General features: G+C 45.8%; 1 protein-coding gene across 5 annotated transcripts in view; it reads right to left on the bottom strand.

Moving 5' to 3' along the window:
* NHSL1 (NHS like 1) overlaps positions 1 to 15,115 on the bottom strand; it is a 142,952-nt gene extending 127,837 nt beyond the window's left edge. For 4 of the 5 annotated variants that reach the window (XM_081187846.1, XM_081187848.1, XM_081187843.1 and 1 more), the window contains exon 1: positions 14,000 to 14,482. In XM_081187846.1, the coding sequence (XP_081043972.1) occupies positions 14,000 to 14,330 (331 nt within the window). In that variant the 5' untranslated portion in view covers positions 14,331 to 14,482. Of the gene's footprint in view, positions 1 to 13,999; positions 14,483 to 15,024 lie in introns of those variants that run through there. The other variant, XM_081187845.1, reaches the window with a different exon arrangement.
* Positions 15,116 to 22,731: the final 7,616 nt, after the last annotated feature.

Here is a 22,731-nt window from a genome sequence, read left to right on the forward strand (position 1 = left end):
TTAGCCACATTGCTTCTAGGCCTTCTATGATCCCCAAGATCTCTTCCCAATCTCAGCCAGCCCACTAAGCCAGTGGTTTGCAACCAGTGAGTCATGGCACCCTGGGGTGCCTTGAATGATGGGCAGGGAATGATGGGCAGGGTTCCTTCCCTCCCTCCTCTGATTCCCTCTCGCGTCTCTGCCTCCCAAAGGCTTGCAAAGCTGTTTGTTGCAGCAGCTCTGACTACAAGCTCCCCAGGTGAATGGTGCCTCTGGGCCTGGCCAGGGGGTGCTTCCCAGGCCCCTGTGGGGCAGTGTAAGGAGGCACCTCTCTTTGGAGGGGGGGGGACAGCTCTGAGACCAGGGGTGGCAGTGGCGGCTGCCCAGAGAACTCCCAAGGAGAGGAGAGGAGGCTGGGGGAACACTCCAAAAGGGTGTTCGAAAAGGGGTGAGAGGCTGCCAGCTCTGCAGGCAAAGGGTGACATAACTGAACTCCTGAGCCCTGCCAAAAAGGTTGAATACCTCTGCACTAAGTTACTTGTGTCCTAGCCCATAATCATGTATGGGCTGCAGTATTAACAGATAAATTACCGTATTTTGCGCCCCATAAGACGCTCCGGCCCATAAGACGCACCTAGTTTTTTGGGGGGGAAATAAAGGGAAAAAATTATTTCCCCCCCAGGCGCGGGGCTGGGGCAGCCCGAGCTTCCCCCGACCCCAGCCCCCAAACAGGCAGCTCTCTGCAAGCCGTGGGAGCCCAGCGGTGGTTCCCGCTGCTTGAGGAGAGATCCGCGAAGCCTGGACGCGCTGGGATCAGCGCGTGCAGGCTTCGGGATGCCTGCAACTCTCCCCAAGCAGTGGGAACGTTCCCGCTGCTTGGGGAGAGATCCGCGAAGCCTGCGCGTGCTGGGATCAGCGCGGGCAGGCTTCGGGATGCCTGCAACTCTCCCCAAGCAGTGGGAACGTTCCCGCTGCTTGGGGAGAGATCCGCGAAGCCTGCACGTGCTGGGATCAGCGCTTGCAGGCTTCGGGATGCCTGCAACTCTCCCCAAGCAGTGGGAACGTTCCCGCTGCTTGGGGAGAGATCCGCGAAGCCTGCGCGTGCTGGGATCAGCGCGCGCAGGCTTCGGGATGCCTGCAACTCTCCCCAAGCAGTGGGAACGTTCCCGCTGCTTGGGGAGAGATCCGCGAAGCCTGCGCGTGCTGGGATCAGCGCGCGCAGGCTTCGGGATGCCTGCAACTCTCCCCAAGCAGTGGGAATGTTCCCGCTGCTTGGGGAGAGATCCGCGAAGCCTGCGCGTGCTGGGAACAGCGCGCGCAGGCTTCGGGATGCCTGCAACTCTCCCCAAGCAGTGGGAACGTTCCCGCTGCTTGGGGAGAGATCCGCGAAGCCTGCGCGTGCTGGGTTCAGCGCGCGCAGGCTTCGGGATGCCTGCAACTCTCCCCAAGCAGTGGGAACGTTCCCGCTGCTTGGGGAGAGATCCGCGAAGCCTGCGCGTGCTGGGATCAGCGCTTGCAGGCTTCGGGATGCCTGCAACTCTCCCCAAGCAGTGGGAACGTTCCCGCTGCTTGGGGAGAGATCCGCGAAGCCTGCGCGTGCTGGGATCAGCGCGCGCAGGCTTCGGGATGCCTGCAACTCTCCCCAAGCAGTGGGAACATTCCCGCTGCTTGGGGAGAGATCCGCGAAGCCTGCACGTGCTGGGATCAGCGCTTGCAGGCTTCGGGATGCCTGCAACTCTCCCCAAGCAGTGGGAACATTCCCGCTGCTTGGGGAGAGATCCGCGAAGCCTGCGCGTGCTGGGATCAGCGCGCGCAGGCTTCGGGATGCCTGCAACTCTCCCCAAGCAGTGGGAACGTTCCCGCTGCTTGGGGAGAGATCCGCGAAGCCTGCACGTGCTGGGATCAGCGCTTGCAGGCTTCGGGATGCCTGCAACTCTCCCCAAGCAGTGGGAACGTTCCCGCTGCTTGGGGAGAGATCCGCGAAGCCTGGACGCGCTGAGGTCAGCGCTTGCAGGCTTCGGGATGCCTGCAACTCTCCCCAAGCAGTGGGAACGTTCCCGCTGCTTGAGGAGAGGTCCGCGAAGCCTGGAGAGCGAGAGGGGTCGGTGCGCACCTACCGCTCTCGCTCTCCAGGCTTCAGCGAAAGCCTGCATTCGCCCCATAAGACGCACCCACATTTCCCCTTCATTTTTGGAGGGGGAAAAGTGCGTCTTATAGGGCGAAAAATACGGTAACAAAGCAACTGACAGTAGCATGAGGAAGTAGAACAATAGATGTCTTTATTGAACTGTTTCATCTGCTTTCCCTCATAGAACTGGATTGCAAGCAGTTGTCTCAATATTCTTGAGTTTCTGGAATATTCAACAATCTAAGCAAGCAAATTAGGGTCAGAGATTACCAGAAAGCCAACTAAAATACTCAAATCTCCTAGGGGACAGTCTCAAATATTGTTATTTATAGAGTACCACTATATATTTTCAGGTAATAGCCTATCATAATTATAATTATGCCCAGAATTATGAAGACAAGCATATATGTTTTGTCTTAAAATTTACTGTTTATTTTTTGTAAGCTACCTTAAAATCATTAAAGTCAGTATATAAATGTTTAAAATGTTTCCTCCAAAAAAAAACCTCATCACAGTAAGCTAGCTACCCTTTGATTTATTGCATTTCAAATAAGCTCACCTCAGAAAATTTCAAGTTGACGTATTATAAACCTGCAAAACTATGGAAGCCTGCTGCATGATTAATAGAGGGGATCTGATGCCAAAGCAAGTTAGCAAAAAAGATCTTTAGATCCTAGTTCACACATATTTTTTTAAGCAGAAAAGCAAAAATGCTTGATGCTGTTTTGCCAATGGGCAATTATTAGCAAAGGATCAGAAGACACCTGACAATTTAAGGGGCAGAGGACTTCGCCTAACTATCCCCTATGAGCATTACTCTGACAAATCCTGCCTGACAGGTTTTGTTATGCGGGTGCTAATTAGTATGATGCTAATACCTAGAGAAAGTGGGTGGGGTGATGGTTCTGTTATTTGAAGAGCTGCAGCTGAAGCCTGTTTTTCCTATCACATCTTTCATCTGTTTCCCATGTACATATTTATATAGAAGCCTCCTGGTCCTCATTAATATATTTCCCCACCCTATTCATTACCCTTTGTGCTGAATGTAACAACACAAAAACCAAATGGAGCCTAGCAGGCATTATATTAATACCATACTGTTAAAACACATTAAAAAATATGGTGCACACCAGCCACCCTATTTAATTATATCAATCCAATTTGTTTTTATTTTCCTTTGTTGATCTAGAATCTCTTCAAGTCACGGGCTTTATTTTGGGTTTTAGCTCCTACAGTCACTAAATAATTGAGCACCACTGTGTCACAATAGAATTGGTTTGCTATTATTGAAATAAGCATGGGGGTCCATGTGGAAACAAGCAACACAAGGAAAAATAGCGCCATTTTTTTCCTGTCTCCTTTCCAACATGTGTGCAAGTGAGGGTGCTTTGTGGGGAATGAGAGGTGGCTGCTCGCATGTATCTCCCATATTCCCTACTCTTCTGTGCACCAAGCAAGTTATTCATTCTCTGAAACACAAGAAACTTGCATCTCTCTCTCAATATGTAAAACATTATAGGGGTTGCCAATGTGGTTCCTTACAAATACCGCTAAAGTACAACTCCTATCATTATTTACCCTTGGCCACACTGGGTGGGTCAATGAAAGTTTTAGTCCAGTAACATCTGGAGGGCATTATCCTGGCCACCCCTGGTTTAACCAGTGTGACTCATGCATGTTAACCTCAGAACTGAACAACTGTAATGACTACTGTAGGTGGGACTACCCTGACGATCAGAAGCTATAGTAGGTGCTAAGTGGGGAATCTGGCTGTCCACACATATAATATCTGTGCTGAAAGAGCTGCCAGACTGCCACCAAGCCATGTTTAAAAGATATTATTAAATATAAAGCCCTTTCCAACTTGGAATCAGGTAACCAAAAATAATGCCTTCGAACATACAAATCTGTTAGATCACCACAGCCTTCAGATGATGTTCTGTTGTCCATACTGCAACCTGGAAACTCCATCTTGCAGTAACACAGAGGCCGGAAGCCTTTACTGTGGTGCCTATTTTATGAAACAAACTCCTCCTCACTACCAATATGGCAGGCAGCAATGGTAGTGTGCCTTCATCACTTACTAAAAATATACCTGATTTGCATAAGTGTTCACAACCATAGCTGCCAGTTTTTAACTGGCTTATGTACTGTAATGGTGATGTTTTAAAGTACCAATATGCTTTATTAACTTGTTTTAAAATGCTGTGGTTTTGTTTTTAATGAAATAGGCAAGTTATTATCTGTATATTTTGAGGTTGATTTGACAGAACGCAGTTTGCCCCTAAAAAGATGAGGATGGCAAGGCATGCAGCAGTAATTTGAGCTTTTTCTCTACTATGCAACTGAAACAATTGATAAGCCCACAAAGCCATCTTCTAAGCCCTCTTGAACTCCCTCTGAAGTGATTTCATCTGCTACCAAAGCCATTACTAATCCAAGCGGGAAACCTGGAGCAGGTGCCAGAACGCAACAAGGAGCAGAACTATAAAACAAAAATTAACAGCGCAATCCTAACCCCATATATGCTAGGTGGAAGAGGCTGGTATTTGAATTGAATTTGGGAGTTCCCGCCGGGCTCCCAAGGCTTGCGGACAGCCGCCTGCATCCCGAAACCCAGGGAGCGCAGCGGAGCGCACCGCGGGCTTCCCGCCAGGTTCCCAAGACTTGCAGATAACAGCCTGTTCTGGGGGCTGGGGTCAGGGGAAGCTCGGCCCCAGCCCCGCGCCTGGGGGGGGAAAATAATTGTTTTTTCTTTATTCCCCCCCCAAAAAAAAAACTAGGTGCGCCCTATGGGTCGGTGCGCCCTATAGGGCGGAAAATATGGTATCTGCCCTCCAAAGCAGTTGATCTGGCCTTAAACTAGCATAAACAACCTACCCTAGTGTCCTGGCTGACAGAAAGCCCTGCTGGCGTCAAGTTGGCATCTTGCAGCAGTACAAAGGGCAAAAAGGTTTCAGGAGTGGGAAATGGGCTCATCGGGGGTGAGGAGAGAGATACATAAAGTTATGATGCCTCCTAACTCATTTCATCCACTGATTTCATCCATGGAGACTGGTGTAATTTACATTACCCACAAGAGTCACTGGAAGGGTAGAAAATGAATGTTTACACTGCCTCCATGGCTTCCCTAGCCAGGAGCAGTTATGATGCAGCTTAATTTACACAAAGATGTGCCAGCATATATCTCTTCTCCTGATGATTCTGCCTGGTTGGGATTACTTTGCTCAGCAATTCCAGTTAAATTAAACCTTGTATGACTAATGAGGAAAACAGGATATTTTCTCATTCAAAAGACAGCAGCAATGTTTTAAGAATAGGTGTTAAGAAAGAAGAGTAAGTCCACATTTGTTATAGTACAGGATCTGTATTTTTGCTGCATATAAGAATCTACACGCACACACATATGCAAATTCTGCTACTGACAGAAAAACACATTCTTTGCTTGTTTTGTTCCCCACTCAGCTGGATACCTCAGTTTTCAATATATTGGTCATTCAGGGTAGTCACACTGACTCAGCCTAGATAGCTCAGTTGGTTAGAGCATGGTGCTGAAAATGCCAAGGTCGCAGGTTTAGTCCCTGTATGGCACAGCTGAATGAAAACTCCTGCATAGTAGAGGGTTGGACTAGATCAGGGTTAGGCAACCTAAGGCCCGTGGGCCAGATGCGGCCCAATCGCCTTCTCAATCCGGCCCGCGGATAGTCTGGAAATCAGCGTGTTTTTACATGGGTAGAATGTGTGCTTTTATTTAAGCTGCATCTCAGGGTTATTTGTGGGGCACAGGAATTCATTTGTTGTTTTTTTCCAAAATATAGTCCGGCCCACCACATGGTCTGAGGGACGGTGGACCGGCCCACGGCTGAAAAAGGCTGCTGACCCCTGGATTAGATGATCCTCAGGGTCTCTTCCAACTCTGCAATTCTATGATTAATGAAGGTCCTAGGTGTCAAGACATTTGAAACCATAATAAAAGTCAATAAGAACAAGTATCCGAAAACAAGAGAAATGTACCGGTACATGCATTTCCCTTGCACCACTGTTTCCAGTGTTGTCTATAGATGACACGAGCAAACATCTGACAATTCATATTTTTTTTATCAGAGATAAGAAAGCTATACCACTCTGAGATCTGAAAAGGCAAAATACTTTCATATCTCTAGCTCTGCATTTAGTTACTACAAAGGTCTGGGCAACCTTTGACCTGACAGATGCTGCTGAACTACAGCGTTCATCATCCCATGCCTGCTAGAGCTGGTGGGAGTTGTAGTTCAGCAACATTTGGAAGGTCAGAGGTTCCCCACACCTGTTACAGAGGCATCTCTCCAAGCGCAAAGATGAAAAGTATCTGAACAAACAGACAGTGGCACAATATTACACATCTATGTACCAAACTCCTTTATTCAACAGGGCTAACTCCAAGTGCTGCATATCATCTCAAATAACCCTTAGAAAGCACAGCATTTTCAAACATAAATACGGTAACTCCATTCCCAAGTAAGAGACAGCAGAAATTCCAAAAGTAAATCCACACCTGTTATACCTGACTTGCAGGTACCCAGGTAATATTCTCCAATATTTCATATAATAAGTGCCTGACAGCCAAAGGTAAGACCTGTTCCCTACCTACACCCATTAATTATTGCTGTAATTAGCAGCTAGGTATGATCTGTCAACAGCAACCAAAAACATGGCTTTGATTACATATTCCTGATAAGTACTCACTGACCAAAAAAAAACCCCCACATGAAAAGGAGTTACTTTTAACAGAAAATATAAGTTCCTAGTTCACTTTTTTCAAGACATTGAAAAGTAGATGCAATCAATTCAGTTCAATTAATTTCTGCATCAAAACACAGACTGTGCTTGAAATTATCTGTCCTCAGTCATCCTATATTATCATACAGTGGGAAGGGACACGAATTAAATAAAATGCAATGTGTCTATTATTGAGGCCAAAGTACACGTGACATTAAACATGTATTTGCATTTAATGGGCAGAGCTGTTTTTAAAAATGCAAATAGCATCAGGTGGTTTTCCCAGTTGTGATGCATTATGGTGCTGGAGGAGACTCTTGAGAGTCCCACGGACTGCAAGAAGATCAAACCTATCCATTCTGAAGGAAATCAGCCCTGAGTGCTCACTGGAAGGACAGATCGTGAAGCTGAGGCTCCAATACTTTGGCCACCTCATGAGAAGAGAAGACTCCCTGGAAAAGATCCTGATGTTGGGAAAGATGGAGGGCACAAGGAGAAGGGGACGACAGAGGACGAGATGGTTGGATAGTGTTCTCGAAGCTACCAATATGAGTTTGACCAAACCGTGGGAGGCAGTGGAAGACAGGAGTGCCTGGTGTGCTCTGGTCCATGGGGTCACAAAGAGTTGGGCACGACTAATCGACTAAACAAAACAAAACTGATAATTCCTGAGGAGAAAAGCAGGACCCAACATCACATGAGCGGACTTGTGCAAAATAATTCCTCCTGCCTCTCCTCCTCCCTACACATCTCCTAAATCTGTTCCAGAGAGTCTCCTAACACTCCAATGCAGATTTTGAGGGTAAAAGAGGAATATGACATCCCACTGTGCTGTTCCAACAGGTATCCATTCCATGCACACATGAGCACCACTGATTTTATCTCAGACTCACAGAAGGTGGCAAGAAGCGTTTAAAAGTGGAATCATTCACAAAGCATATAGCAGTTTCAATAGATAGATATAGCAGGGAAGGAACAAAATTTGCTTCCCCTCCTTGCCTGCTGCAATTCCAGGAATTATCAGTATCTGCAACTGCTGATAAAAAAATGGATTTAACATGTCACACACAGGTGGACTAAAATCAAGGGTTGTTAATTAAGAGGATTGGACAGTTGCTTAAAAAAAAAAGTACATCCAGCCTCTTTGGGTGAAACTACAATTTTGTACATTAATGGAAGCTCTTGAGGAAGCATTTTACAACTTATTAAACTGTGTTCAAGATGAATATTATATAATGCATTTTCACATTTCAGCCAATAAAAGCCTTTCTGTACAAATCTTCATTTATTAAATTTCAAATGGAGGCTTGCCTCAGTGCAGCAAGGCTTTGTACCAGTTTCCCTTTGGGAAAGAAAGGGTTTTTGTTTGAATGCAACCTTTTGTCCTGTTCTTGCTTTTAGCAAAGTTTTATCAATAGGAAAAGCTGAATTTCAACAAATAATTAGTCTTCCACTTAATATATAATTACAGATTAAGGACATATAGAAGCTTGTTAAGTGTCCAATGAACACTTGTTTCTACTGAGGTTTTGCAATAAATAATTTTATGTAATTTGGACCGTGTACCACGCTCTCCAGGTAATTTGTGGTTAAGTTGAATAGAAATGCAGTTTACATTCAGAGCACCAATTCTAGCGACTCCACAGGGTCTAGGACAGAGCTTTCCAAATTTTTCATGTTGGTGACACACTTTTTAGACCTGCATCCTTTTGTGACACAGTAATTCAGTTTTACTAGCAAACTGGAGGTTAAACTTTTCAGCCGTGGGAGGAGCATGGGACCGTTCGCATGACACATCTTCACACTGCAGCTGAGACACTAATGTTTTGCGACACACAAGTTTGGAAAGCTCTGTTCTAAGACCTTAGCATTACAGGAAGGATTTAAGATCAGGACTGCTGAATATTACTCCTACAGTTAAAATCAGGCTGTTGCTCCCTTCCTATGGGGCATCTCCAACGACCACTTATTAGTTTGACTTTAACTGTGTCTCATACTTCAGCCGAAAGAGCATGAGACTCTTAATCTCGGGATTATGAGTTTGAGCCCCACATTAGACAAAAGATTCCTGCATGAAGGGGGGTTGGACTAGATGACCCTCATGGTCCCTTCCAACTCTATTATTCTATAATTTACTCATGCTCAATAGCCATGTCAGCAAGAGTTTTCAAAGGGAAATGGACAAGACTAACCAGCAAAAGAGCAAGGATACAGAAGAATATAAATAGTTGTTTTTCTATTGAATTATATTGCATGGCAGATGCCATACAGTCTTCTTCGGCGCTGTGTGAGTGTTTTTACAAGCAAATATCTACAAGAAAGGAAGTGCTGTGGAGGATGGGCATAGAAGAGAAGATTCTTCTTCCATTCCTGTGCTTCTTTTTGTTTTGAATTTAACAACACAGGAAAGTCCTCTCACAGTGTTTTTCTTTGTTGCAGCAAGAGATGCAGTGAGCCAAATGGGATCTTCTCTGCGGAAACAGCTGACTCCAAATAAAACAAAAACAGTCACAGGTTGCATTGCACAGCATTTCCTTCCTAGCACTGGGTGGGTATGGAAGAGATATGAGCTCTAGTCATCTCACTGCATGACACTGGAATAAATAGAAAAGGAAATATCCATTTAAAAAGCAGCTTTTCTGTAAACCTCCAACAATTTATATAAAAAGTATCTAGCAGGAACGGGTGAACAGGCAGAACCATTTACCTTTACTTGGGTTTTCCCTACAGAAAAAGATGTTTATATAGCCATAATATATTCTGTACACAAATAAATCATGCATCCTCCCAGCATCCTGTAGAATGACTGATTTCTAGGTTTCAAATACAAGAAGAAACATCTCATTTAAAGCCCATGTTTTTCAAGGTATTTTTATTATAATTTTAAGAGGGGGGGGAAATAGGGGTGGAGCCAACAGATCTCCAAGTTTCTAGACAAAAAAAAAAAATCTAAGTTTAGTAGACTATTATATACTTCCTTTCAAGACTCTATAAGTAAATTCAATCCAGCTTCAGTATTCTCAGAGAAACACACAAAAAGTCCTTTATTGGAAATAGATGAGTGTTCCAAGAAACAACTTTTACAACAACAACAACAAAAGTGTCAGTTTGAAAATGCAAATGGAAGATGCTATTCCCAATATGTCCATAGCTGAAACATAACTATTTTAACCACAACTGCGGGACCTCACAAAATGTCAACTGGCTTTCAGCAACCTCAAATACATTTTTTCTCCTCTCAGCATCTACCACAAGCAATAAGGACCCTAACTGAAGGATAGGACCAACAGCATACATTAAAACTAACACAGGGAATGTTTACAAACTTCAAATGTTAAAAAGGCATATAAATTTGGTCAAATAGGAAGAGATAGATGCACAAGCAGAAGCACAACCAAGTTGCCTATACTGCAACTGTATGCTAGGATAAACCAGTACTATGTAATCATAATAAAATCAAATATATGACATTTAAAACAATCCAAGTTATGACAGTGTAGGTCATTATGCAGGTATATTTCAAACTCTCCCTCCCCTATGTCACTTTATTAACATAAAGTAAGACAGACAACTTTGTGGAAAATATGCATTAATAGCCTGAATTTAGAGGATATACTAATGCACTGCCGTATTAACACACCTTGGCTGAGCCATAAGCCATGATTAAGCGAATTAGATGGTGCATGAACTGTGAGCTGGCCATGTTACTTCTGAACCAGTGCTCAAACAACCATGAGATAAAGCCAAGGTTTGTTCTTGACTTTCCCAACTGCTTGTTTGGGACAAATTTATGTCAAATATAATGGACTGTATTGTAATACTTTAATCATTTTAATTGTTTTGCAATCAACAACAAATTGAAATAAAAAGAGAATTATATTTTAAGAAGTGAACAGAGACACAAATTTTAATGTAATGTAAGGGAAACAGCCAAATATCATCCTACAGCTAATGTGGCAAATTAAGGCTGAAAACTGATACCCATCAGAAAAGCTGACAAACAAGCTCCTCTACTCTCCTGAGCTCACTACCCTTCACCCATTGTAGCCTTCCTTTCACAGAGTGGGACAAACAGCAAAACTGCAGAAGGGGGAAGGGAAGAAAGGACACACACAGACTGAAAATTTGTTCACGGAGCTAGCAGGAAATGCCAAACACTGCACACAGGAGCTAACAGTTTCTTGAATAAGGCTGGAGCTTACAGTGGGAAAACCTTGTCATGCTCTACCTCTGAACTTTGGATGGCAGGGTCTCCGATAACACAAAGGAAGTACGACTTGTTTTGCATCTACCCTGAACAGTCAAAATGCACTATCCCAACACCAAGCAGTAATACTATTTGTATAATATTTCCATGGGAGCGTTCTCTTTTCAAAACAAACAGAACTCTATGGATCATGCAATTTTTTTCTTGCTTGCCTTGGAACTCTGAATAACCTGTACACATAAAAAGCAAACTACTACATCAGCAAAGTTTGCTAAATGTGGGTAATGTCTGAGAAGGTAAAATTAAGGAGTGGGGGGCGGATTTGATGGTGAGATGCATGTAGTATGAGGCAAAGCACTAATACACATACATTTGATCAAGGAACTTGTATTGAAAAAATGCAACGTATTGGAAAGTGTTAATAATGCATTTGCAAGCACACTCAGAAGCAAGTCTCTTTATATTTAATGGGACTTATTCGCAATAAAGTGTGCATAAGATTACTTTTTAAATCAAGAGTACTTTTTAAATCAATCACTTCTGTATGTTGTTAATTCAGTACCTACAACATATGAACCCTAAACGTAAGTAGCGGCCAGTGACGCCTGACTAGAATTACTATTTTTTTCAATGGGTAAGATCAAGAAGGGTGCACAGTGAAGTATTCTGAGTGGTAGGTTTATTCATTAAAATATATGAATGGAAGTCGGAACAAGGACAGCTAAGCAGATTTTTCACACCACCTTTTGAAGCCAATTTTTTAAATTAAAAACCCTTTTATCCAACCATTCCACTGTAAGTGTCTTTGAGGCAGTTGTTGTTTTTTAATTTACAACTCTGGCTCAAAACAGTAAAACAATATAAACAATAGTAGATTAAAAATGAGTTCAGCAGTGCAAACAATTATATCCAATAATAAGAAATACAGTTACAACCAAAATAATACTAGTGATGAATTCTAAGACAAATAAGACAAGTGTGGGCTGGTGTCTAAGACGTAAAGGTCAAGTTGTGCCAGGTGAGTCTGCCTATAGAAAAGAGTCTGTCCAGTGACCAACCTCTGATGGGGGAGCTCCCAATGAAGACCTTTAGTTGCACATCTCAGTTTACAGGCAGACTCATCCAGGACATCCCAGATTATTTGGGGATTTATAAACTGTTTAGCACTTTAAATGTGTTGGGCTTAAGTCTCTAAGCTAAGATATATCTTTTATGTATAGTAGAGAAATCTGTTGCCAAGGCAAGGCCCTGTTATTCTGAGTATTCTGAGCCAGTTGAAGTTTCCAAGCACTTTTCAAAGGCAGCCCCATGAATAAAATGATACAGTAATCAAGCCTTGTTGCTACCTATACATGTGTGCCCATTGGCAAAGCTCAATCTAGCATTGAGCATCTTCAAAGTAAATTCTGCATGGTTCTATCTAACATGGAGAAGACATATATTGAAATTAAGACTTACGGTACTTGTGAAACTGTCTGTGGTGACAGACCTATCAAGAAGAACTTAGCCTTGCCCAAAGATTTCCATGACTGGGCACAACTTAACCTTGCCTAATGATTTCAAGGGGGCATAAATGAAGGTAAACATACCTAGGTTGCACCTAATGTGTTCTTAATTTACTGAGCAGCATTCTTAGGGAATACTGAGACTTAACACATCTTTAAAGTGAAAAATGTTCTTACAGAGAGATTGAATGCACTTTTACAAGCCCACTTACATGTTTTCCAAAACAATGTGCTTTATTATGCTCAGGGTTTGATTTATCAAGGGAATTCATGAAAGAGACACTCCTCAAATTATAACATTACCAAAGCAAGCTTCCTCTGAACTAATCAGGTCAAACAAGAACCACATTTCCACTAACATCTGAGAAGTTGTTAAAAGAACTGGAAAGAGTTTCTCAATGAGCAACACAAATGGATTTTGAATCTGAACTGTCAGTGATTCATTCCTTTTTTTCCTTCCACTGTTCTTTAAAACAAACATACACAGCACGCAGATGTGCAAGGGTGCTGGCCAGATTTTCCTGATTTAAAAAAGAAAGCCTTCTACTATGATCACACCTCAAGCATGCACTCCGCAAGCAGATAATCATGTTTGACAAACATATATAAATGTACAGTAGCTCACTGAATGCACACAGACCAAGTACCCATGTTGTGCAGACTGCCCTAACGTGTGAAGAGACTCTAATCCCAAAACAGACTCCAATTTCAGAACATTTTGGCCAACGCCCAGCTCCATAAGAAATACCCCTGTGTGTGTGTGTGTGTGTGTGTGTGTGTGTGGTTTTTTCCCAAATACATTGTGCTGTAAGATCTCTGCCTGGGAGAGGCAGAGCATTTCAGCAATGCAGCCAAACCCGTGGAGCCTGCACCGATTGCAAGAGCCTGACCCCTACAGCCCACTAAAAAGGTCCAGTTGGGGAGATCAGTTGCCCAGCCCGAACCTTGGGGGAGGGGGGCTCAGTTCTTCACTACAAAGTGGGGAAGGGGGTGGTCTACCTGCCCTCCAATTCCCAGCTGCAGGCAAGGGTGTCAACTTGGATAAAATACGGTAGGGCCCAGGTATGCCTCAACCTGCATAATCGATCACAAGACGCAATGCACGCAGACCATTTGAATGGCAGGGCTCGTCAATGGGGGGGAGCAGTCTCCTCAAATATTTTAGGGAGGGAGGCAAAGGGACCCCGGCCCCTTGGCTCCTATGGTTGCAGGCGAGACTTCCATCCGTTTTGCTGCCCCCTCCCCATGCCCTGCCGCCAGCCTCTCGTCTCTCAACACAAAACGGCAACGAGGGGCTCTAGGAGGCGACCCGGGGCAAACCCACCACCACAGCCTGGTCTGAACTCCCGCCAAGCCAGCCAGGCAGCCGCCCACCGCGCCCTCCCGGCCAAACGGCTCCCTCCAGCCCCGTGAGAGACTTACGGATTTTGACTTTGCGGTGGTCCAGGCGGGCGGCGAGAGCCTTGAGGGAGTCGAGGCGGTGTTGGAGGCGCGCGCTGCGCCGCCCCAGGCTGTCCGCTTGGGTCTGGATGCCGCCGAAGACGTCGCCGGCGCAGCGGGAGAGGTCGGAGAGCTGCCAGAGGAGCGAGACGAGCGAGTGCGAGCAGACCTCCTCCAGGGAGCCGAAGAGGAGCCCTTCCGCGCCGCCTCGCCCGGCGGGCGAGCCTCCTTTGTCCCTCGGAGCCGCCGCCGCCGCGTCCTCTTCCAGGCGGCACAGCCTGAGCGGCGACACCGTCCTCAGGGGGAAAGGCATCGCGCGGGCTCTGGGGCGAAGGCTGCTCTGCGGAGGGGAGGGAGCAAAACTTACATCCACCACACGCACAAGTCCAAGAGCCTCTGCTTTTTGTTCTCCTGCCTCTTTCTGGAAGACTCAGTAGTTGTTTGAGGCCGCGCGGGGGCTGCAGCCGTGAGCCCGGCCGGCCGGGGGGCCGAAGAGGAGGCGCCACAGGTACATTGCAATGCCTCTCTGCAAAAGGGAGCGAGTTCGCCCCGCGGGCTCCTCCGCCGCTGGTGCTGCTACCTCAGGAAGAAAAAGCACGGGGAAAGGGGGTGGGGAAACACGGCCGCCCTGCCCTGACTGGCTCCGGGGGGCGGGGGGAGATCCAGCCGGAGACCCCTCTCGCTCGCCGCCGGAGACGGAGGAACAGGAAAAGGAGCCGCGTTTCCCCCGGAGGAAGCGTGGGAGGGGGCTTGGAAGCGGCGCCGGAGAGCGCGCGGGATCGCGGGCAGGAGGTGAGAGGGAGAGAGCTCAAGCTCGCGGGGGGAAGAAGAAAGGCGACCCACCCCCGCGGTCACCTGGGATCCCCTGCTCTCGCTTTTCCCAAACGCTCCCAACCCGGAAAAACGAAAGCAGCCGAAGGGGAGGTGGCGCAAAAGAACTCGACTCCACAGAAAGCTGGGAAAAGAAAATGTTTTGGGGGAAAATAATAATAAAGGCCGCCGCCTACCTGTAGCTCTCCAAACTGGAGCTACTGCCCCAGCTACTCCTTGCCTCCCAGCAAGCCGAAGGTGGAACTCTTCCCTCCCTCTTTTTCCCTCTCTCTCTCTCTGCCTGCATTCACTCTTTCCGCCGCTTGGTGTCCGAGGGTTACTTTCTCACACACACGCAGGAAGAAGCACGGCAGGTATCATCTGGCTCCCAAATAACCACATTTTCTAAATCACGGTTGCCCACCCCACCCCTCCACCATCACCTACTGGGATGATTTGTGTAACAGGTGAGACAGAGATAAGAGCATAAAGTTGGGAGGAACCCAGCGGTGGGCGAAACGGCTACGGAGGCAACTGCTGTGGCAGTTCAACGTTTTCTCTGGCTTCTCCCGCCCCCTTTTCTCTCTCTCGCAGTATTTATCTACGGTCCTAGTAACTCTTTACCCAGCGGAGCTCGCTCCCAGGGAAAGAAAATGACATAAGATTGGAGCCTTAGAAGCTGGATTGTGTTACTGTGTCCCGCTGCAAGCTGGGAGCAAAGAACAGTCAACACACTCCGAGTAGCACCCAAACGTACTAGCCCAGTTGCCCCAATCTAGTTATTTGTGTATTACTGTATTTATGTCCCAAGTTTTATATAACATTTGATTGCAAAGCGGTTTACAAAAAAAGTAAAACAGTAACTTACTTGGTAAAAACAGTTCAACTACTATTTAAAACTTTTTTTAAAAGAAAATCAATTATAAACTAAACACCAGATTAAAGCACACGCCCACGTTCTCCCTGTTTGGAGAGGCTTGCCTAAACAAAAGTGGTTTTAGCAGGCTCCCAAAAGAGTACAGTGAAGGCACTGCCTGGTGTCAATAGGTGAAGAGTTGCAAAACACTAAAAGATGAATTTCTTACAAATGTGGGACAAGTATTATGTGGCTCCTGTAACAGTGCCAGTTCTGCAGATCAAAGAGGTTAAGTGGGCATATATGGGGTAAGGTGATCTCTCAAGTAAACTGGTCCAAACTGCTAAGGGTGCCTCCAAATCCCATTCCCCAGAGCTGATCCAGGAGGATACCATGGTCAATGGCATCAAAAGCCAAAGTGAGATCAAGAAGCAGGAGCCTGGTTGCATTCCGCTTGTCTCGTTCTCTGCAAGTCAGATCAGCCTCTGGTTGGATGAGTATGGTCTTATATTATTATGGACCAATTTGACATTTGGAAACAGTACCACCAAACCTTAGGGCTCAGCAGATAAGCTACCAGTAACTTACAGAGGAGTGAGAAGACAAGAACAAAGAATAATGACCCTATATCAGCTGGATAGCTCAGTTGGTTAGAGCAGTGTTTCCCAACCACTGTTCCGTGGCACACTAGTGTGCCGCGAGATGTTGCCTGGTGTGCCGCGAGATGTTGCCTGGAGGGAGGCGGGCGAGTCGGGCGGCGAGAGGCGAGAGGCGGGGCGGCGGCGGCGAGGAGAGGCCGCCCAGCGCGGGGCTCTCGCCATCTGCCTGCCTGGCTGCCTGCGAGCTCGGCGGGCAGCGCCTCCGTCCGCAGCGCCCGCCTTGCGGCTCTCATTCCCTGCCCCTGCCAAAGCTCACCCAGCCAAGCCGCGCTCTCCTTCCTGCCTCGCTTTGCTGCCTCCTCCCCCCCACCCCCAAAGCTTGGAGGTTCCCCGGCAAGGGGGAGGGGAAAAAATTGAAACTTACACTTTCGTGCGTCCCTCCCGGCGTGACGCTGCACGCTGACGTTACGGGGCTGTAATGGTGGTGTGCCTCGAGATTTTTTTCATCAAATAAGTGTGCCTTTGCCCAAAAAAGGTTGGGAAACACTGGGTTAGAGCATGGTGCTGATAACACCAAGGTTGTAGGTTTGATCTCCGTAGGGACAGCTGCATTTTCCTGCATTGCAGGGGGTTGGACTACACTAGAGATCCTCAGGGTTGCTTCCAACTCTATGATTCTACCTAAGCCTCTGCCTCAGATAGTGGTCAGACTCAGCTCCTCCACCCCAACTGTACCTTCCCTTTCCTACTGCCACTGAAATTGGGGCAATATATTGGCAACTCCCCGCTACCTGCCCACCCAGACACATTTTACACTGTAATTCAATAACATCATATATAACTGGGAAGTTAGAGCCACTTAGGCCCAGCACATGCCACACTGTCAGGAGAAAGATGGTAAGGCCACTTCAACCCTTCTGCCTCTGTCTAACACTCAGGGGGAACCTCACCAAACCACACTGCCCCTCTAGAAGACTCTCACTCTAAGTGAGGGTCACAGGCCTGTCTCCCACAGCAGCGAGCCTATAATTCTTTACCTTGATTGACAGTGGGGAGCACCCCTGTTACTCCCTGAAGTGATGACCCAAAGCAGCAATCCCTTTGGGTAGTGCCTCCTTGCTAAATGACCCTGCTGCCCACAACAGAGCCTGTTCATTTTGCAAGGCAGGCTCTGGCCCACACCCCAGCTGTATTCACTCAGCCAGCAATCAAACAGTACCCAACACTGCAATCAGCACACTCTTACCTGCAGGGAAATATCTCACTGGACAAACAAACTGCTGTAGACAGAAAATATACACAGACCAGGCAGGAGCCAGAATGGTGCCAACCAGTCCCTCTGTAGGTCTGCTCCAAGATTTTCCAAGATCGTAACAGTTATTCTCTTTGCTTCATTAATAGTTAAGAATTCCGCTCCTGCCAAACCACCACTTCTACAAGGACTGAGGGAGAAACTCTCACCTGTCTGGTCTCCACTATAAGATTTCACAGGCCAGGAAATTAAGATTGTACGAAATTGGATACTGATCTACCCATTCAGGGAGCAAATTTATTACAAAATGTACCATTCCTGGACAGGATGCTTCTTTAGAACTTTAGCACCAACCACCTATGTCCTTGATGGCTTTTACTAGCACATTATAGGTTTACATGTATGTATAAAATATAGATAAATATTAAAATTCAATACATAAGTGTACTCTAGTACAGATATCACGTAAATGAAAATAAATTTGTCAAAGCAAAATTCAGAATGGTTAATATTATGTATTAGACCAGTTGTTGCAGATGACAGTCCAGTTCAACTGTAGTAATATATAATACCATTGGCCGTTCAATTTATAAGAGTATTTCTAAAACTTTTTGAATTTGGACTTTTAAAAAAGTAGTTTACTACCTCCCCACTTCTGCATGTCCATCCACAAACACAAGCCAACAGTAGAGGCTAATCCAGATTCAAGACTGTAGTTCCATGCTGCAAATGCCTTGTGTTACTTACCACAGCAGCTGCATTACATAAGTGAAAGAGGGATCAAGTGTGATCCTATCCCCCACTCTCACAGTGTTCAGGAGAGGCTAGGAATACAAATTCAAGTTTTAATCTCTCTTTTATTTTTCAAAGAGCTATTATTCCATAAGAACTTTGGGGGATAAATAATTAAAGACACAAAGAAAAGAGTCCCATAGATCAACAAAAGCTGAATGGCAAGTGCTTGCCCTGCTGTTGAATAGTGTACTTCATTAATTTATACTGGTGTAGTATCTAGTTCTAGGTAACAAAACATTGAATGGAAGACCTCAAACAGTACATAATAGATTTAGGGTCAGTTGATATGACTCATGGGGTGCATGCCTAGCAACCACCTATTTTCTGTCTATGACTGCAAAATATTTTTGCAAATTCAGATGCTGGTGAACCCACTGCAATGCAGTAATCAGAAGAAACTAGAGATCAACATGGCATTGTAAGTGATACGGCAGCAGAAGCTGCCTTCTTTAATTATTGGTTCACTCTGCATGACAAATTTCAGAACATGTTCAGCTGAAAAATAGTTGGTCATTCACCCAACATTTACATGAAGCTCAAAAGACTTGGGATGGTTAACAGGTGCTGGGCCCAGGAGACCGCCCCCACCATTTCCTCCCTAGGAATTGGGAGGAGACCGGCAGTGCACCCTATTCACCAAGAGGCTGATGTCAAGGTAGCATTGGGAAGGCTGTAGACCAGGGGTAGGCAACCTAAGGCCTTCTCAATCCGTCCCATGGATGGTCTGGAATCAGCGTGTTTTTAAATGAGTAGAATGTGTCTTTTTATTTAAAATGCATCTCTGGGTTATTTGTGGGGCATAGGAATTCGTTCATTCCCCCCCCCAAAAAAAACAGTCTGGCCCCCCACATGGTCTGAGGGACGGTAGACCGGCCCATGGCTGAAAAAGGTTGCTGACCCCTGCTGTAGAGCATGTGGCAGATCTGGCTTCCAAGGAGTGTGTTGCAGCTGTTGCTGCTACTGTGGCGGCAGCAGTAAGTGATGCATCCTGTCACCCATGGCGGTTGCCTCACCTTGCCTCATGGGTGGACCAGTCCTGGTTGTATGCAACCAAGTAATTGCACAAGAGGAACACACTTTCCATATCCTTCTCCTGTGTGCCCCCTCCCAAATTTGCTCTGGCGTTTCCCAAAACCCTCTAGAGTTGATTTGGGAGTGGGCATGAAAGGTGAGGAGAAGTTCCACTCGCACAATGACTTAGTTAGATTTAACCCCCCCCCCATATTTTTTTTAGTTACTGCATTTTACTTCCACTGTTCATGTCATTTAAACTAGCTGTGCAGTATTATTACTATTATCACTGGGAGTGTCTTCAATCCTGCAAAACGAGTTAGGCACCCTCCCCTGCACCTTCCTCTCTGCCCCATCTTTAACCTTTCACCTCAGTCAGATGGGAGTGAATCTGTTGAAAAGAAATGTTATCCTCCATTTTACTCTGAACAACTGAAATGTCATTTTTATTTTTTTATTTTTTGGACACTGCTTCATAAGTTTGCTGAAGCAACACAGATAGCAGCATTATATATCTTCTATTTAGATTTGAAAGAGGGTTTCTAAATGTGTAAAGCGGGGCTCTGTAGGTATGTCATGTACCTACCTACAGAACATCCATCTTGTAAGGATTCCATTTCAAGGCACTGTCCCTCATCCAGCCTGTTATTGTTCTCCAGGCTCTGATCCAACTGCTTCTGTGCCTCACCTGATTCTGATGGAATGGAGTGATAGATCAGGGTGTCATCAGCAACTAATATAGAACAGAAACTTGCATAGGGATCAGGCCTCCTCACATGACATAAGCTGTTCTGACCTATGAATACTCAAGAGGCTTCTTACATGTGCAATAGTTACTGCTGATACACTGTGTGGATTTTTGTCAGTAACACTATGGCTTGGATGCTACGTTCCTGTGAACAGAATTTTGCTCACACAGCGCCAGGGTGGGAAAGCAATTTCACCCTTCCCTATGCAGCCATGGAAATCTGCCCTAGAGAGTTTAGCACCAGAACAGTGCAGGAAGTAGCACTGGAGGCTGTGGGGGGAAATAAATAATTGTGGAGCAGGGGACCCCAGAAGGGCAATGTAAGATCCAAGCCTATGTTGTATATTGACTAGATCTGACATTTTATTTTGCCTTGGCTAACACTGAAATGGGATGCCGGTGGCGCTGTGGGTTAAACCACAGAGCCTAGGACTTGCCGATCAGAAGCTTGGCGGCTCGAATCCCCGCGACGGGGTGAGCTCCCGTTGCTCGGTCCCTGCTCCTGCCAACCTAGCAGTTCGAAAGCACATCAAAGTGCAAATAGATAAATAGGTACCGCTCCGGTGGGAAGGTAAACGGCGTTTCCATGCGCTGCTCTGGTTCGCCAGAAGCGGCTTAGTCATGCTGGCCACATGACCTGGAAGCTGTACTCCAGCTCCCTCGGCCAATAAAGCGAGATGAGTGCCGCAACCCCAGAGTCGGCCACAACTGGACCTAATGGTCAGGGGTCCCTAACACTGAAATCAATATGTTATTATGAGGAAAGAATTATGAAGCAAATGTTATCTTTAAAATAGGATAAAGGTCTTAAATGTGTATTGGAATGACTTTTAAATGGTGGATGTATGTGTGTTGTGTGAGAGAAAAGAGATTAAATGTTTATAGTTGTGAAGAAAAGCTTTGAAAAGGGACAAATGTGTAGTAAAGGCAATTAAGTATGACCTCATCCCATGCATTCAAGCATTTTCCCCCCTTTTTCCTGGAAGTCTAATATTATTTTCTAGTCTTTCAGGTTCACTCCCCTGAAGGTGCTACAGGTTTCCCATTCTCCCCCCCCCTTCTTTCTTTTTTTTTGAAGTGGAGGACACTAAGTACCAAGCCAGCTAGGAGGCCCTGTTTAAGAGAGAAAACATATTTTATTACTGCTGAGTGGACAAAAAAGTGGTCAAACCAGCAGCAGCAAGTCCAGTGGAAACACACCAAAAAGAAACAAGAAATAAAGCTGATACAAGAAAACTTAATTGTCTAAAGAGAAAGACAGGGAGAAGCAGCAGCAGCTTACATTCAACACATGCTGCGGTAAATCTGTTCCTCAGGGGTCATACAGAAATTCTGTGAACATGTTCCAAATCTCAGTGAGGCAACATCAGCTACAGCGTTCTCTGATGTTTTCCCATATCAGTGTTTTATGAGGTTTCCTTTGTAAAAGTAGCAGGGGGAAACACAGGCCCATAATAATGATAAATGCAGGCATTGATTACACTGCTCTCCCAACAATATTCCCCAAAGTATAGCAGGTCAGTTGTGGATTTGGCTTTCTGGTTGTGTTGGACACTTACCAACGAGTACTGAAAGATTCACCCTAGGTGTGATTGTGGTTGAATACAACATGCTTGTCACAGGCAGGGAGGGGGACACTAAATGGAAGGTTTTAGGATGGCCACCATTAGGACCGATCCAAGACATTTTGGCACCTGAGGCAAACCACAAAATGGTATGGTCTGTTCTGCCCCGCTCCCACCAGGGAAGGAGTGAAGATCTACATCAGGAACAAAGGGGGAATAAAGATCAACACTGGGAACAAGGGGATGATACTCAACTCAACATTACCATATGGGAATCAAAGGTCATTGTGGATGGGTAGGGAAGGGGCTCACTTTAAAACACACTGGCCAGGTGCAGAGCCCAGAAATCCCCAGAGGGCAGCCCCCACCATTTCGTCTCATGCTGTGGGAGGAGACCAAGAGTGCCTCCTATTCGCCAAGAGGCTGCTATAGAGGTGGCATGGTGGGGACTGCTGAGGAGGTGGCAAGAAATCCATGGCAGTGGCGGTGGCAGCAGCAGCAGGCAAGGCATTCCTTAGAGACTGGATCTGCTACCCCATAGATCGAGCCGCCTGAGGTAGTAGTCTCACCTTGCCTCATGGGTGGGGTGGCCCTGGCCACCATGTACATGAGTCTCAGGGCCACTTCAGAAGGCTTTACAAATCACTCCACAAAGAGCAGCCTGCAGTTCTCAGAAGAAAGTTAATATCTGACCTGCGCTTCCTAGAACAGCTGCCACTTTTCAGTAGCAATCGATGCCAGCATAACAGCTGAAAAATGTGACACTATCCTCCTGAAAACCACTGCTGGAAAGTGGTAGCTGCATCTAGGGATACACCAAGTCGGAAGTTACTTCTTCCACAGTTTTATACTTGGGGATGGTTGAGCACTTCACTCGGAAAAATCTGAACAAGTGTTTAGGCAGAAGCAATGTGTGTAGCTGGAAAATAGATTTCATTACGTTTACTTCAACTCAAAACTACAGTTAGTTTGTGCTATCTTTGCAACAACTATTTAATTCACAGTTTATCTCTTGATGTGTCATTATCATAATAAGGTTTATAATTAACTGGGACAGATTCCATTTTAAAATACAATG

Source organism: Podarcis bocagei, assembly GCF_964188305.1.
Source record: "Podarcis bocagei genome assembly, chromosome: 3".
Lineage (NCBI taxonomy): Eukaryota > Metazoa > Chordata > Lepidosauria > Squamata > Lacertidae > Podarcis > Podarcis bocagei.